The sequence below is a fragment of the Pleurodeles waltl genome, chromosome 7 (genome assembly GCF_031143425.1).
Source record: "Pleurodeles waltl isolate 20211129_DDA chromosome 7, aPleWal1.hap1.20221129, whole genome shotgun sequence".
In the NCBI taxonomy this organism is placed as follows: Eukaryota; Metazoa; Chordata; class Amphibia; order Caudata; family Salamandridae; genus Pleurodeles; species Pleurodeles waltl.
The window spans coordinates 1,433,671,060-1,433,685,746 of NC_090446.1; the positions used below are offsets into that span (position 1 = coordinate 1,433,671,060).

At 44.4% G+C, this 14,687-nt stretch overlaps 1 protein-coding gene across 2 annotated transcripts in view; it reads left to right on the plus strand.

Annotated features, from left to right (window-relative positions):
* Window positions 1–8,009, plus strand: part of LOC138247428 (putative methyltransferase DDB_G0268948) — a 44,677-nt gene extending 36,668 nt beyond the window's left edge. For both annotated transcript variants that reach the window (XM_069202059.1, XM_069202060.1), the window contains exon 7: window positions 7,634–8,009. In XM_069202059.1, the coding sequence (XP_069058160.1) occupies window positions 7,634–7,724 (91 nt within the window). In that variant the 3' untranslated portion in view covers window positions 7,725–8,009. The remainder of the gene's footprint in view (window positions 1–7,633) is intronic.
* Window positions 8,010–14,687: the final 6,678 nt, after the last annotated feature.

The window sequence follows — 14,687 nt, forward strand, 5'->3', positions numbered from 1 at the left end:
ATCTGTACCTCTTTCTTTAAACATAAACCCAACACTAGACTGCATGTTTCGTGTTTGCATGGTTGCAGGGAGTAATCTGAAGCCACGGTTTAAAGACAGTCCTAGTGCCCTCTCAGATGCGCCCTTGACAGGAGTTGCCACTAGAAGGGAGAGGATGGCAGGTGGGGCTGGTGCCCCTTCTGGAATTGTTCTGACCCCTTCTTTTTGCCCCACCCTGACAAAAACATACACTTATGTATTATGGTAGCAGCAGTGCACTTCCTATTTACATTTCACTTTTTACTTTTTCTTGCCTTCTGTAAGAGTATTTGCTTTTTCCAGGGTCGTGCGAAAATATTTATGTGATTTTTTTTCATGCAACATATTACTTCTATACACTGGGGCCCGTGCTGAGCCTGGCAGGTGGATCCGAAGATCTCAGAAAGCATCAATAAAATAATTACTACTCATTTTCACCTTATCGTCAAACAGCACCTAAGGTATCTGCAAAACCAAAAAGTGGTTTTACAATGGAATTCATTCATTCATTCATTCATTCATTAATTCTCTCTCTCTCGCTCTCTCTCTCTCTCTCTCCCTCTCTCCCTTTCAGGGTTAGAGTGACGCATAAATTATGCAAAAAAGAAGAGAGTTCTCTGGGTAGTTCCCAAGTTTAGGTGGAGAGCAGCTCCTGTAATGGGCACCCTGCAACAGCAACACTCTAGATTTGCTCACCTCGAATGTCTGTTTATCTAGCAAAGTTTTTAAGCATAGGATCAGCACAGTGCTATCCACGCCGAGCTAGATAGGGGCAAAGTCTTTTGCCATTTACACAGCAAAGTCTTTAAGCATAGGATTAACACAGTGTCAACCTCGCTGAGCTGTAAAATGAGAAAAAAGCCATTTACCACTCCAGGCACAATATTACAGCTTTGGACCAGTAAAATACCATTCAAGCTAACCGGCCATGAGTAAAAGCAACTCCTGACATGGGTTTCGCTCTCATTAAATCTCTTCAGAGAGGTTTAGCTTTGTCCAGTGGTAAATGGCTTTTATCATTTTACAGCTCAGAAAGGTTGACACTGTGTCAGACCTATGTTTAAAGACTTTGTCATTATCTAGCTCAGCATGGATAGCACTGTGCTGATCCTTTGCTTAAAAACTTTCCTAGATAAACAGACATTTGAGGTGAGCAAAGTGTTGCTGGTGTTGCAGTGTGCTCCTTACTGGAGCTGCTCTCCGCCTAAACTTGGGAACTTGGGAACTAACCAGAGTTCTCTCCTCTTTTTTGTATATATATATATATATATTTATATATATATATATATATATATATATATTACCTAGTGGTGGTTGCCACTATGTAGTTATAGTTAGGACCATTTTTACCATAGACAGGGTGTTTTTTGTTTTACCAATAACTTTGATGCCATTTTATGAATCTTCCCTGAATTTTCAAAACTTATACTTTGGTCAGTTCAGTGCTGACTAGAAAGTTTCGGGGTGATCTGTCAAGTGTTGGCCGAGAAAAAGGATGGGTCCTAAAACATAACTTCGGCCCAAACCACTGAGCAGAAATACATTAAATTTAGCATAAAGCTAGATCTTAGGCCTGAAAGCACGCTGGTTGTGATTTGGTGTGAATCTATTCAGTAGTTTTGGAGAAATTAGAGTTTAAAAAATACAGATATATAGGGACGCAGATCCTCCGTGGATCCAACTGTCCCCTTGCGGATATCTGATTGAATGCCAAAATACTTCAAGCAGGAAGTGTTAGCAGTCATCTTGGGACAATGGAGTGCTAGAAAATAAGTTAAAAAAAAGAAAAAGGGCAAGGGTAGGGACCGCACCAAGGCTAAAAAGCCATCGAAAGCTGCTGATTTTTCCAGCATTTGACAAAAAAAGGGTGGTTTCCTGCCCTTTTCTTTTACTGAAGACCCTAGGAGGACCAGATCCTGGGTGCATGCCAAAAATAAGTAGGAGAGCACATGGGGCCTCCCTCCTGAGCTTGCTGAAGCCCTGGGGACTGCCACCACCTGGGGTAATTATTAGGTTGCATGGGGGGGCCGCACCATCTCCCCGGGGTGAAATGCTTTAGTTAATTTAGGGGAGGTCGTGCAGACCCCCCACACCCCAGGGACAACCTCCTTCCAGGCCCCCCCCCCTGCAACCCAAGGGAACACCACCTCACCAGGCCTTAAATCAAATAGAGTGTGGGGGGGCCATGTCCCCCCCACAGCCCTACGGACCACCACCTCCCTGGGGCTTAAATCAAATAGAGTACGGGCAGCACTGCCCACCCCCCGCAGCCCTGGGGAACACCACCTCCCTGGGGCACAAATTAATTAGAGTGCAGGGGGCCCACATGACTCCCCTCATGGAGCAATAGATGGCCCTGGGGACTGCTACCTCCCAGGGCCGGCTCCTGTTTTGTCCCAAGGTGCGGGCCCTTGGGACATAGCTGTTTGCTTTCACTTGGCAGGAGCTTTGACACCTCTTGCCATGTCAGAGCAAGCACTTCACTTTCTGCAAGTGAGAGCTGTCAATCATCTCTCACTTGCAGAAAGTGAAGTTCTCATGTGTTTCCCTGCACACAAATATGCTTACAGGAAAACTTCTGTATACATTGCTCCCGCAAGCAGAGAGCTGATTTATGAAGCCGATCCTTTCTTGTGTGAGCAATGCCAGCTTACGTAGGACGCGGATAGCTGGCTAGGACTGCGGGGGCCTTGAGGCTTCCCCCACGGTCCTGTCACTCTCTTTCTCCCATCTCATAAAGGGATGGAAGAGAGAGAGAGATTGTCATTGCAATGGTCTCTCCATACAATGACTTCACAGAGGCAGACTAGCAAGATGCTTGGTACGAATGTAATAGTTATGTTTGGATGCAGAACACACCAGTGTCACTTATAGCCTAACGGTGAAGATCTTGTGCTATTACTCAGTAGGCTGAAGGTTCAAATCCTAGTATCACTTGGCAGTGTTTGTTTATCTACTAGTGTTTTGACTGTTAAACCATCCTGGTGATTGCACATTCACATTTCTTTACAATCACATTCATGGGTTGACTGTCATAGGTATGTCTTAAAGCATCACAGTTAGGAGTCACCTATGGACTAAAGGTTAAGGTCTCAGACCATCACACTGAAAGTTGGGAGATCTATTCCAGGTGTGTCCATGGTCATTTTCATTTCTTTTAAACTTCAAAAGTCTAAAGTTCTTAATGAAAGGTGATCTCACTTTTTTAATTGACAAATGCATTTTTCTTTGCAATTTCTCCAGAAATATGTCATTTTAAGACTATCATTCAGCAAAGCCTAAAAACGATTTATCTCTCTCACTCTCTTACTCTCTCTCAATTTCTCTCTTTCAATCTCTTTCTCCCTCTCACACACCCACTAAGACCCTTATGAAAGTCACTCACAGGCCCACTCAGACCCTGATGCACCCACTCACAGCCCCACTCAGACACTTACAAGCCTACTCACAGACCTACTGAAACCCTCAATCACTCACCCACAAACCCAGACAGACACTGAAGCACCCACTCACAGACCCACTAAGACAGTGATGCACCCACTCTCATACCCAGACACTCTCACAGCCTCTCTCACACCCAGATACACCCTCTCACACCTATTCTTACACCCAGTGTGACAGGCTACGGCCAACTCCCGCCATGCATTGCCAAAGGCCATGCACTGAGTGGAGTTGGGTGGTTAGGGTGCTTGGCCACAGGGTCTGGCTGCAGGCTAGATGCTGAGGCCAAGTGCAATTGTTTTACTTTTTACTTCTTTACAGTCTTCACCCCATTGATGTGGAGGACAGCTACAAGCTGTCCTTTACAGCATTTCGTGTGTACTGAGGACAACTCCAGGCTGTCCTCACATCAGAGGCAGGAAACCCCTCTGGTGTGAACACAAGAGGGTCTTCAGTTTTTTCATTTCAGCCTAGGGAGCTGGGGAAGAGTTTCCCCAGCATCTGGAGGCATTTTTTTGTTTTTCATTGTAATCACAATTGGCACGCATGATGTGCTGATGTCATTACTTTGACGGTGAAACTGAAATGAGCCAATTGGCTCATTTCATTTTCACTGCATTGGTGCCCAGAGGCATAGCTCAGCCCCTCGAGCACTGATTGAGACAGGGAGGTGTCATGGGAAAGGGGAGAATCTCCTCTTCCCAATGGTACCCAGTGGATCCCCTCTTGGGGATCAACGCAAGAGAGCAATCTCCAAGCAGGGATTCACACAATAGACCCCCAGGGAAGATTTTGAAACAATGGTCAAATGCTTCCCATCTCCACCCAGCCCCAAAAAGACTCTGCCACCCTGGGGGCAGATTGGAGACAAGTACCTCCATTATGCCCCATGGGGCAGAAAGCCCACTAGAGACCAGGGTTTATTTATCTTAGGCAACAATGGCAGGGGGCAGCCCACACATCATATGGCCTGGCCCCACCCTCCAAAATAGACCTGAGCAGTCTTTCAGCCCCATGTGGGGGCATATAGGAAATGTTTTCCTCCAATCTGCTCCCGGCGGCCTACCTAGCCCACCCAGATGTTTCTAAAACGTATTCATCCAGGGGAGTCCAGGATGGTATGTTTTGCATGGATATAATACAGTTTTCTTACTCACAATGCCCTGTAAACCATACACTTTGCTTAAAATTACACATTTACCTTTCATATCCATGACATAAACTTCTGGAATCAGCAGGAATCCACAAAACTCCAACCATCTAACCTTCCCTCACTTTTGCCCTCGGTGATCGTCAATCACCTGCCAAAAAACACTGCTACCTCATTGCCAAACCATATCATTTTTGTGACAGAAAATGTTTATGTCTCCACATTGTATTTTGGGGCCTTTCCTGTTGTGTGCACCAGGCCAACCCACACAAGTGAGGTGACATTTTTTTCAGAACACTTACCAGACTACTAGGTGGAAGGAAGTTAGTGACTTCCACAAATTCCAGAACTTTCCATCATAGAAATGAGAGCAAAATGTGTTTTTTAATCAAAGTATGAGGTTTGCATTGGATTCTGGATAAAATAACCTGGTAGGAGCCATGCAAGCCACCTCATCCCGCATTCCCCTGGAATTATGGGTTTAAAAAATGTACAGGTTTGCTTGGTTTCCCTAGGTGACAGCAGAACTTGGGCCCAAAATCCACAGGTACCCATTTGCAAAAAATGTGATGCATCCATGTTGTGTTTTGGGCCATTTCCTATAGTGAGCACTAGGTATATCCACACAAATGAGGCGCAATTTACATCAGAAGATATGTGAGAGAATAGAATAGTGGGATATGTATTATTACACATTGTTTTTGCTGCATTTGTGCATTCCAAATGTGAGCCAGTGTGTTAGAAAGAAGATGTTTTGAAAAATACCCTCTAAATCATATGTTCGTATGGGTACCCACAAATTCAGAGATGTACAAATAAGCACTGGTCCTAAACTCCATGTCTTGTACCCATTTCAGAAATACATAAGTTAGCTCTATTTTTCACTCTATATATTTCACCTTATGAATTGCTCTATACTCAGTACACAATTTAAAACCATTGTACCATGCAGCTCAGCTCTTGGTACCTCAGGTTCTTGGAAAACCTACAAACTCTGTACATCCCCACAACCAAAAGGGTCTAGCAAACTTAATGGTACATTGCTTGTGTAAATCAGCTATTGCAACAAAAATTACAGATAAAATATGTTGTCAAAAATGGCTGTTCTTTGCTACTCGTTTTCAATATTTCTTTATTGCAGCAGTTAGGGTCTGATTTAGAGTTTGGTAGATGGCTTATGCTGTCACAAACATGACAGATATTCCGTCCTCTGAATTACAATTTACATAGTATATAATAGAATCATAATACAGTAGACGGGATATACGTCACGCTTCTGACAGAGTAACCCCATCCACTAAACTCTAAATCTGGCCCTTAGTTTCCCTGTGAAAACCAGGAGAGATCTGCACATATGACCCCTTGCTGAATGTAGGTTGAAAGAACAAAAATAGGAAACATGGGCTACCTCCTTGAAAAATGCCAAAACTATGGTAAATAATTAGGCTTTTTAATTCACCTCTGCATGTTTCTGAAAGCTGGGAAGATGGTGACTTTAGCACAGCAAACCGTTCGTTGATGCCATTTTCTATGACAAAAACAGATCATTTTATCTAGATCACTTTTTCCTAAAAATCTCAAAATGTAACTATATTTCGGCTATTTTCTCAGTCCCGTCCAAGAGAATCCACAAACCCTAGGTACCTTTAGAATCCACAGGATGTGGGGAAAAAAGGAAGCAAATTTAGCCTAGGTAGCTTATTGGGACAAAAGGTTTCTGGAGGCTTAAGTCCGAACTACCCCAAATAGCCAAAAAAAACACTGGGGATGAAAAGGATTATCAGTGAAAGGTTAACATGCAATAACGAAAGAGTAAAGATAGATCCCAATAATGACAACTGAGGAAATAAGCTGTTTTTCATTGCAGACCATGTTTATCACAAGAAATGTTAAATAGATTGAGGTTAATTTGAAAGAAGTATCATAGTGAGTTGTCAACCTATCACAATATGTTATTTTTAGGAGGAATCTTCTGAAGAAAATATTCTACTGAGTCGGAAAACTAAGGGGCATATTTACAATCTTTTGATGCAGGGCAGCCATGCAAGCCTTCATTGCTGCTTTGCCCTGCATCAAAAGAAAAGGGCATGAATGTGCTGTATCTACAAGATGCAGTGCATTCCTGTCCTTTTCTCCTGTGCTGGCGCACAGTGAGCTGCCATGCACCAATGCAGGCACCCTTGCACCATGGAACAAAAATATCTATGTTGCTGGGATGATTGTTTTTGTGCAGGAAGGGACACATGCGTGCAGAAAAGCAATCACTACAGGATGCAGCACACATAGAAAAAGGAAAAAATGAGGAGAAATATAGGTATTTCTCTTCATTGCCCCTCCCTTACATCTCCCCTGGGAGGCGTAGGCTTTTGAAGCATTCCAAGGTTTACAAATCCTTGTAAATCTGCGAACACATCAAAATCCTCACCCACCGGAACACCCATGGAACACCTCTTTGACACAGAGTAAGGCAATGCAGTGATTCGCACTGCTTTGCCTTACTCAACATCTACAAGGCCATGTAAAGCCACACAAAGTGGCCTTGCGCGGCCTTGTAGATATGAGACTGCACCATCGGTGTGTCGAAAAAAGTGACACACCACAGAAGTAGGCCGCTTGTAAATATGGTTCTGAGTGTAGAACACTATCAATGAATTAATTCAGCAGTGCACCAGTGCACCTTTGTTGTGTGGCTTTTTAGCCTGGGTGAAGATTACGAATATTGTCGAGAAACGAGGTGAATGACTGACTGAATTAAATATTTCAATAAAGAAACAGTTGTGGAAAAGTAACCAATTGAGTCAGAGAGGGAGAGTGTCATTACAATCATCATTCTAATGGACATGAGTTATTGCTGTTTTACTGTGGAGTTTAAGTTATTGCCTCTTGCGTTGTAAAAATGTAACATGGCGGTACACAAAGTTGCACCAGGCCTATGGTAATGGTCCAACCTTTGGCTGACAAGGGATGTACGCAAGGAGATAAGACCCAGCATACCAACTTTTCTTTCCCAATCTCTTGCTGCAGGCTTTTGAAGATCATGGGGGCGTCTTCCTCAGACACAGAGTTAAAGGTCCGCAACAACTACTTCTGTATTCTGGCCTGCAAGTCAGCCTGAGCAATGGATGGACTGGGAAACACTCTCTTCCATGATCCTAGTTTGAAATGCCTTGTAAATATGTGGTGTCCTGTAGTGAATTGTTGTATTTAATACCTAACTATTTGGGTCAAACCTTTTGAAAATAAATGTAGTTTAGTATTTTAGATGTTGATTATGGAAACAGTTTAATTTCTGGTCTCCCCACTTGGGATCAGTGCCCAGGTTCCTGTCTAATTGACAAAATTACTCTGAAAATGGTTTCTTTTTAGCTTAGGACACAATTGCATTTGTAAGTTTTATTTTCATAATAAAAAATCGTCCTACGTTTTCTAAGCTGATGGGGTTATGTCTCTTTTTGGTGAAGTACTCTTTGCCGAAGTGTCTGTATTTCCCTTGGACAGGTTCTCAAAATATTTTGTGCTGTAGTGTAAAGCAGACTACTGTTATCTTGTGCACAGGTTTCCATTACGCTAATGGTGTAAGGATTAAATAATGAAGTCACAGATGGCCGCCTCATGAACTGTAAGAGATTTGCATAGGAGATAATTAATTAAATACCGATAATCTTCATTATCCTTAAGATAGGCCTCCTCTTTATACACGTTGTGCTGTTTTTAAAAGAAATAGTAGAAAGTTACTTAGGTGGCCTCTGGAGCTATGACCATGTAGGGGCTTGTTGACCCGGTTCATTCATGATGTCCTGTTATAGTTTTTATAAGATTAACTCTTTAACTCCTTCGCTACCAGGCCTGTTCCCCCTCCTGTGCCAGGCCTTGTTTTGCCTATTTGGAATAGTTCTCGCTTAGTCCCTCATAACTTTTTGTCCACATAAGCTACCCACGCCAAATTTTCGACCTTTTTTTCCAACATCCTAGGGATTCTAGAGGTCCCCAGACTTTGTGGGTTCCCCTGAAGGAGGCCAAGAAATTAGCCAAAATACAGTGAAAATGTTGTTTTATTTAAAAAAAAAAAATGGGAAAAAAGGGCTGCAGAAGAAGGCTTGTGTTTTTTCCCTAAAAATGGCATCAACAAAGGGTTTGCGGTGCTAAAATCACCAGCGTCCCAGCTTTCAGGAACAGGCAGACTTGAATCAGAAAACCCAATTTTTCAACACAATTTTAGCATTTTACTGTGACATACCCCATTTTTATGATTTTTTGTGCTTTCAGCCTCCTTCCAGTCAGTGACAGAAATGGGTGTGAAACCAATGCTGGTTCCCAGAAACCTAAACATTTTTAAAAAGTAGATAAAATTCTGAATTCAGCAATGGGTAATTTGTGTAGATCCTACAAGGGTTTCCTGCAGAAAATAACAACTGAAATAAAAAAATATTGAAATTGAGCTGAAAAAAACAGCCATTTTTCTCTACGTTTTACTCTGCAACTTTTTCCTGCAATGTCAGATTTTTGAAAGCAATATACTGTTACGTCCGCTGGACTCTTTTGGTTGTGGTGGGCTTGCCATGGGTTTTCATTCTATACCGGGTATACAGCAATTCATTTGCTGAAATATAAAGAGTCAAAAATAGGTATCAAGAAAACCTTTGTATTTCCAAAATGGGCACAAGATAAGGTGTTAAGGAGCAGTGGTTATTTGCACATCTCTGAATTCTGGGGTACCCATACTAGCATGTGAATTACAGGGCATTTCTCAAGTAGACTTCTTTTTTACACACTGTCTTATATTTGGAAGGAAAAAATGTAGAGAAAGATAAGGGGCAATAACACTTGTTTTGCTATTCTATGTTCCCCCACGTCTCCCGATAAAAATGGTACCTCACTTGTGTGGGTAGGCCTATTGCCCGCGACAGGAAATGCCCCAAAACACAACGTGGACACATCACATTTTTCCACAGAAAACAGAGGTGTTGTTTGCAAAGTGCCTACCTGTGGATTTTGGGCTCTAGCTCAGCCAGCATCTAGGGAAACCTACCAAACCTGTGCATTTTTGAAAACTAGAGACTTAGGGGAACACAGGACGGGGTGACTTGTGGGGCTCTCACCAGGTTCTGTTACCCAGAGTCCATTGCAAACCTCAAAATTTGTCTAAAAAAACACTTTTTCCTCACATTTCGGTGCCAGAGAGTTCTGGAATCTGAGAGGAGCCACAAATTTCCTTCCACCCAGCGTTCCCCCAAGTCTCCCGATAAAAATTGTACCTCACTTGTGTGGGTAGGAATAGTGCCCGCGACAGGAAATGCTCCAAAACACAACGTGGACACATCACATTTTACTACAGAAAACAGGAGTTTTTTGCAAAGTGCCTACCCGTGGATTTTGGCCTCTAGCTCAGCCGGCACCTAGGGAAACCTACCAAACCTGTGCATTTTTAAAAATTAGAGACCTAGGGGAACCCAAGACGGGGTGACTTGTGGGGCTCTCACCAGGTTCTGTTACCCAGAATCCTTTGCAAACCTCCAAATTTGGCCAAAAAAAACACTTTTTCCCCACATTTCGATGACAGAGAGTTCTGGAATCTGAGAGGAGCCACAAATATCCTTCCACCCAGCGTTCCCCCAAGTCTCCCGATAAAAATGGTACCTCACTTGTGTGGGTAGGCATAGTACCCGCGACAGGAAATGCTCCAAAACACAACGTGGGCACATCACATTTTTCTACATAAAACAGAGGTGTTTTTAGCAAAGTGCCTACCTGTGGATTTTGGCCTCTAGCTCAGCCGGCACCTAGGGAAACCTACCAAACCTGCGCATTTTTGAAAACTAGAGACCTAGGGGAATCCAAGCTGGGGTGACTTGTGGGTCTCTCACCAGGTTCTGTTACCCAGAATCCTTTGCATACCTCAAAATGTGGCTAAAAAAACACTTTTTCTTCACATTTCAGTGACAGTGAGTTCTGGAATCTGAGAGGAGCCACAAATTTCCTTCCACCCAGCGTTCCCCCAAGTCTCCCGAAGAAAATTGTACCACACTTGTGTGGGTACACATAGTGCCTGCTACAGGAAATGCTCCAAAACACAACGTGGACACATCACATTTTTCTACAGAACACAGAGGTATTTTTTGCAAAGTGCCTACCTGTGGATTTTGACCTCTAGCTCAGCCGGCACCTAGGGAAAGGTACCAAACCTGCGCATTTTTGAAAACTAGAGACCTAGGGGAATCCAAGACGGGGTGACTTGTGGGGCTCTCACCAGGTTCTGTTGCCCAGAATCCTTTGCAAACCTCGAAATTTGGCCAAAGCCTAAAATTTGGCCCGGGGGTGGGGGCAGAAATGGCCTAATAATAATTTGCCCCCCCCACCGGGAGCGACCCTTGCCTAAGGGGTCGCTCCCCAAACATAAAAAAATAAAAGTAAACAAAAAAAATGTATCCCTGGTGTCTAGTGGTTTTCTGCCCCCCCGTGGGCAGATCGGCCTAATAATATTAGGCCAATCTGCCCCCGGGGGGCAGAAATGGCCTAGAAATATTTTACCCCCCCCCTCAGGAGCAGCCCTTGCCCAAGGGGCTGCTCCCCTTACTTCAAATAGCCCACAAAAATATATATTCTCTTGTGTCTAGTGGTTTCTGCCCTCCCCTGGGGGCAGATCGCAAGGCCAATCTGCCCCCAGGGGGGGCAGAAATGGCCTAATAATAATTTCCCCTCCCTGGAGCGACCCTTGCCCAAGGGGTCGCTCCCCAAACATAAAAAAAAAATAAAGAACATTTTCCCTGGTATCTAGTGGACTTCTGCCCCCCCGGCCGCAGATCGGCCTACTAATAACAGCCGTAAAATTATTTGCCCCCCCTGGGGAGCGGCCCTTGCCCAAGGGGCCGCTCCCCTTATGTGTACATGTAAAAAAAAAAAAATCCCTGGTGTCTAGTGGTTTCTGCCCCCCTTGGGTCAGATTGGCCTAATAAAAATAGGCCGATCTGCCCCAAGGGGGACAGAAATGGCCTAGAAAACAATTTGCCCCCAGGGGAGCGACCCTTGCCTAAGGGGTCGCTCCCCACAAAACACAAAACACAAAATAAAAATAAAAAATCCCTGGTGTTTAGGGGGGTTTTGCCCCCCCGGGGGCAGATCGGCCTAATTATATTAGGCCGATCTGCCCCCGGGGGGGCAGTAATAGCCAAAAAACAAATTGCCCCCCTGGAGAGCGGCCCTTGCCCAAGGGGCCGCTCTCCTTATCCAATAAACAAAACAAAAAAAAATTCCCTGGTGTCTAGTGGCATTCAGAAATGCTCAGAGAAGCCTGAAAGGAGAGGAAAGGCCTTTCCTCTCCTTTCAGGCTTCTCAGCTTCCAGCGCCGGAGGGAAGGCCTCTGACATTCGCGCGCTGACGTCATCAGATGCCACAGGTGGTCACGGGGGGCTGGAAGGGGAAGTGATTCCCCTTCCATCCCTGCCTAGGGGAGGGGTGCGCCCCCGGGAGCCCATAGCAGGGCGAGGTGATCTCGTCCAAGGCACTGGGGAACGGGTGCCTTGGACAAGATCACCTCGTCCAGGGCACACTAGGGGTTAATGCCCGCAGAACACAAACTACTGTTCTCATCTATCAAAGCAGAAAAATTACGTTTTATGGTAGTACAATACTCTTCGCTCCTATATCCATGGGCTAAACACATCTGCAAATGGTCCCAAGGTTTTAGGGCGCTCATATTTCAAGTTCATCCAATCACTGGCCTCTTTACAGAAAACAAAGATTGATGGTCACATATGTCAATTACAATTCTTGACCTGACTTGGAGTTCCGGGAAGGGTTACTGTGCCTCAAATGTGCTGAATATTCTGTCTGCCTTATAACAAGTACTTACATCCAATGGCACCTGTAAAAAGGCAGGTGGGATATCAGTCATATTTGCACATACTATTTGCTAAACTCTATACTTTTTTTGTGGAAGTTTGTGAAGTACTGCTAGAAATGTGGTTTCTGGTCAGCTAGGGTATGACCTAAGCCAGGCAAAACCCACCACTCTAGTCAGGGCAAGTAAGTTACACACCCCTGGTATCTTGGCTCAGAACAGTCAGGCTTAGCCCCAGAGGCAATGTGTAAAGCATTTGTGGAACACACTCACATCAGTGGCACAATAAATACACCACAAAAGAGACCCCACATAGGATTATATATAAAAATATGTTGATTATATTGTACATATATCTATAGCTATATCTTAGACTAACCATGACATAAGTCATGAATATTGGCATCTTATGTAGAACTCATTATCCTGACATCGCAGGTATTCAATACAACATAAACTAAATATTCATGGTATGAAATGCAGATGTTAGGTTAGAAATCACACATCAATGACTGATCACAATCAAGGGTCCATAAATCAACCAGTGTCCTCACTAGTGTACCCTAAAAAATGAGTCCACCCAGGTCCAGGGATCCCTGCTCTCCTGTAAGTGGAGTTAAGGTACTTCTGAGAGAGAGCCTAGTGAGGGTAGATCATCTGAGCATCAGGGTGCCTACTCCCTATAATACCGTTGTGTGGTTTCCAAACGCATTAAGGTTATTCCTAAAGGTGAATCTTCAATACCTTTGGGGTTCCCAACTAAGATTTTCCCCTTCAAATGGCAGAACCGACCACTCGTGAGGTAGTGGTAGGTCCTCCAGGGAAGGAAGGGCACCCATGGACAGATGCATGGGCAGACCTTGTCCTCCACTTTCAAAATCGGTTGCCCGCGATTGTGAGGTGCAGCTGCAGGGATTTAGGCCCATATTTATACTTTTTGACACAAAACTGCATTTGTGCAGTTTTGCGTTAAAAAGTATAGCGCCGGTTTGCGTCATACCAGAGCGCCAGCTGGGTGCCAAATTTATGGAACCCTGCAAGCCGGCTCAATGGTTGGGCTAGGGGGGCTTTAGGGGGGCACTAAGGGGCGCTAGAAAAGTGGTGCTGCACTAGGTGCAGCACCACTTTTCATAAATCTGCCCCTCAGTCTTCTCTTCTCGTTTTGGTTAAACCAGGAGTGCAAATCTTTTTTTAAGTTGTCTTTTGAAGGAGAAAGATGTCTCTCTCTCCATAATGACCCTAGTCAGAAGAAATTATGTTAGCAGGGTGGGGGTGGCGGTACGGGGGAAGGGGGTTTTGCCTCAAAAAGTGACGCTAGGCTGGTTAGAGGCAGAAAAAATGCCTTTAGCCACCCTAGCGTCATTGCCTGATGCAAAACCATCAATACCACATGGCTCCTGTCTTATATAAGACAGGAGTCATGTCCACCACCCCAATGGCCAGCACAGGGGTCAATTGTCCCCTGGGCATGGCCATTGCACCCAGTGCCATTTAGGGAGGCCCATTACAGGCCCCCCAATGGCACTTTAAAACGTTTTTAACTTACCTCTCCTTACCCTACTTAACTGGGATGGGGTCCCACCATCCTCTGGTGCGGGTGTGGGAGTTTCTGGGGTCTGGGATGGGCACCTATGGACCCTTTCCATGGCGTTTGACCATGGAAATGGGTCTAACGGTCCCTTAACGCCTGCTCAGACTAAGGGGTTAAATAATGACGCTAGGTAGGCTTAGTGCCATTATTTAGGTCTGCCTCTCCTCGTGCACAATTTTTGCACAGAAGATTAAATAAGGCGCTAGGGACGAGTCATATTTTGGACGGAACGCCTACCTTGCATCTCATTGACGTAAGGTGGTTTCACGCATCCAAAAATCACGTTAACTCCTATATTTTGACGCTAGATGGGGCTACCGTCAAAATATAAATACGGAGTTCAGTTTGCACTGAATATGCCTAAAAAAAATGATGCAAATTCAGTGCAAAGAGAGTATACATATGTCTCTTAGTGTCTTTCCTCTGTCAAGGCATACCCTTTCTGCTCGCACGCCAGGGGGAGACAGTATCTAAAATTTAGCCAGGCAAGGCATACCCATCCTGTGGCTCCAACAGTGAGCACCTTCACTTGAAACAAAGGCAGAGGTGGCTGGACCCCATGTTACTGGGAGACCTGTAGAGGGGCCAAAAATATGGCACAAAGAAATCTAAGAGATTTCTTTGAATTGTTTTTTCAGCACTTTTAATGC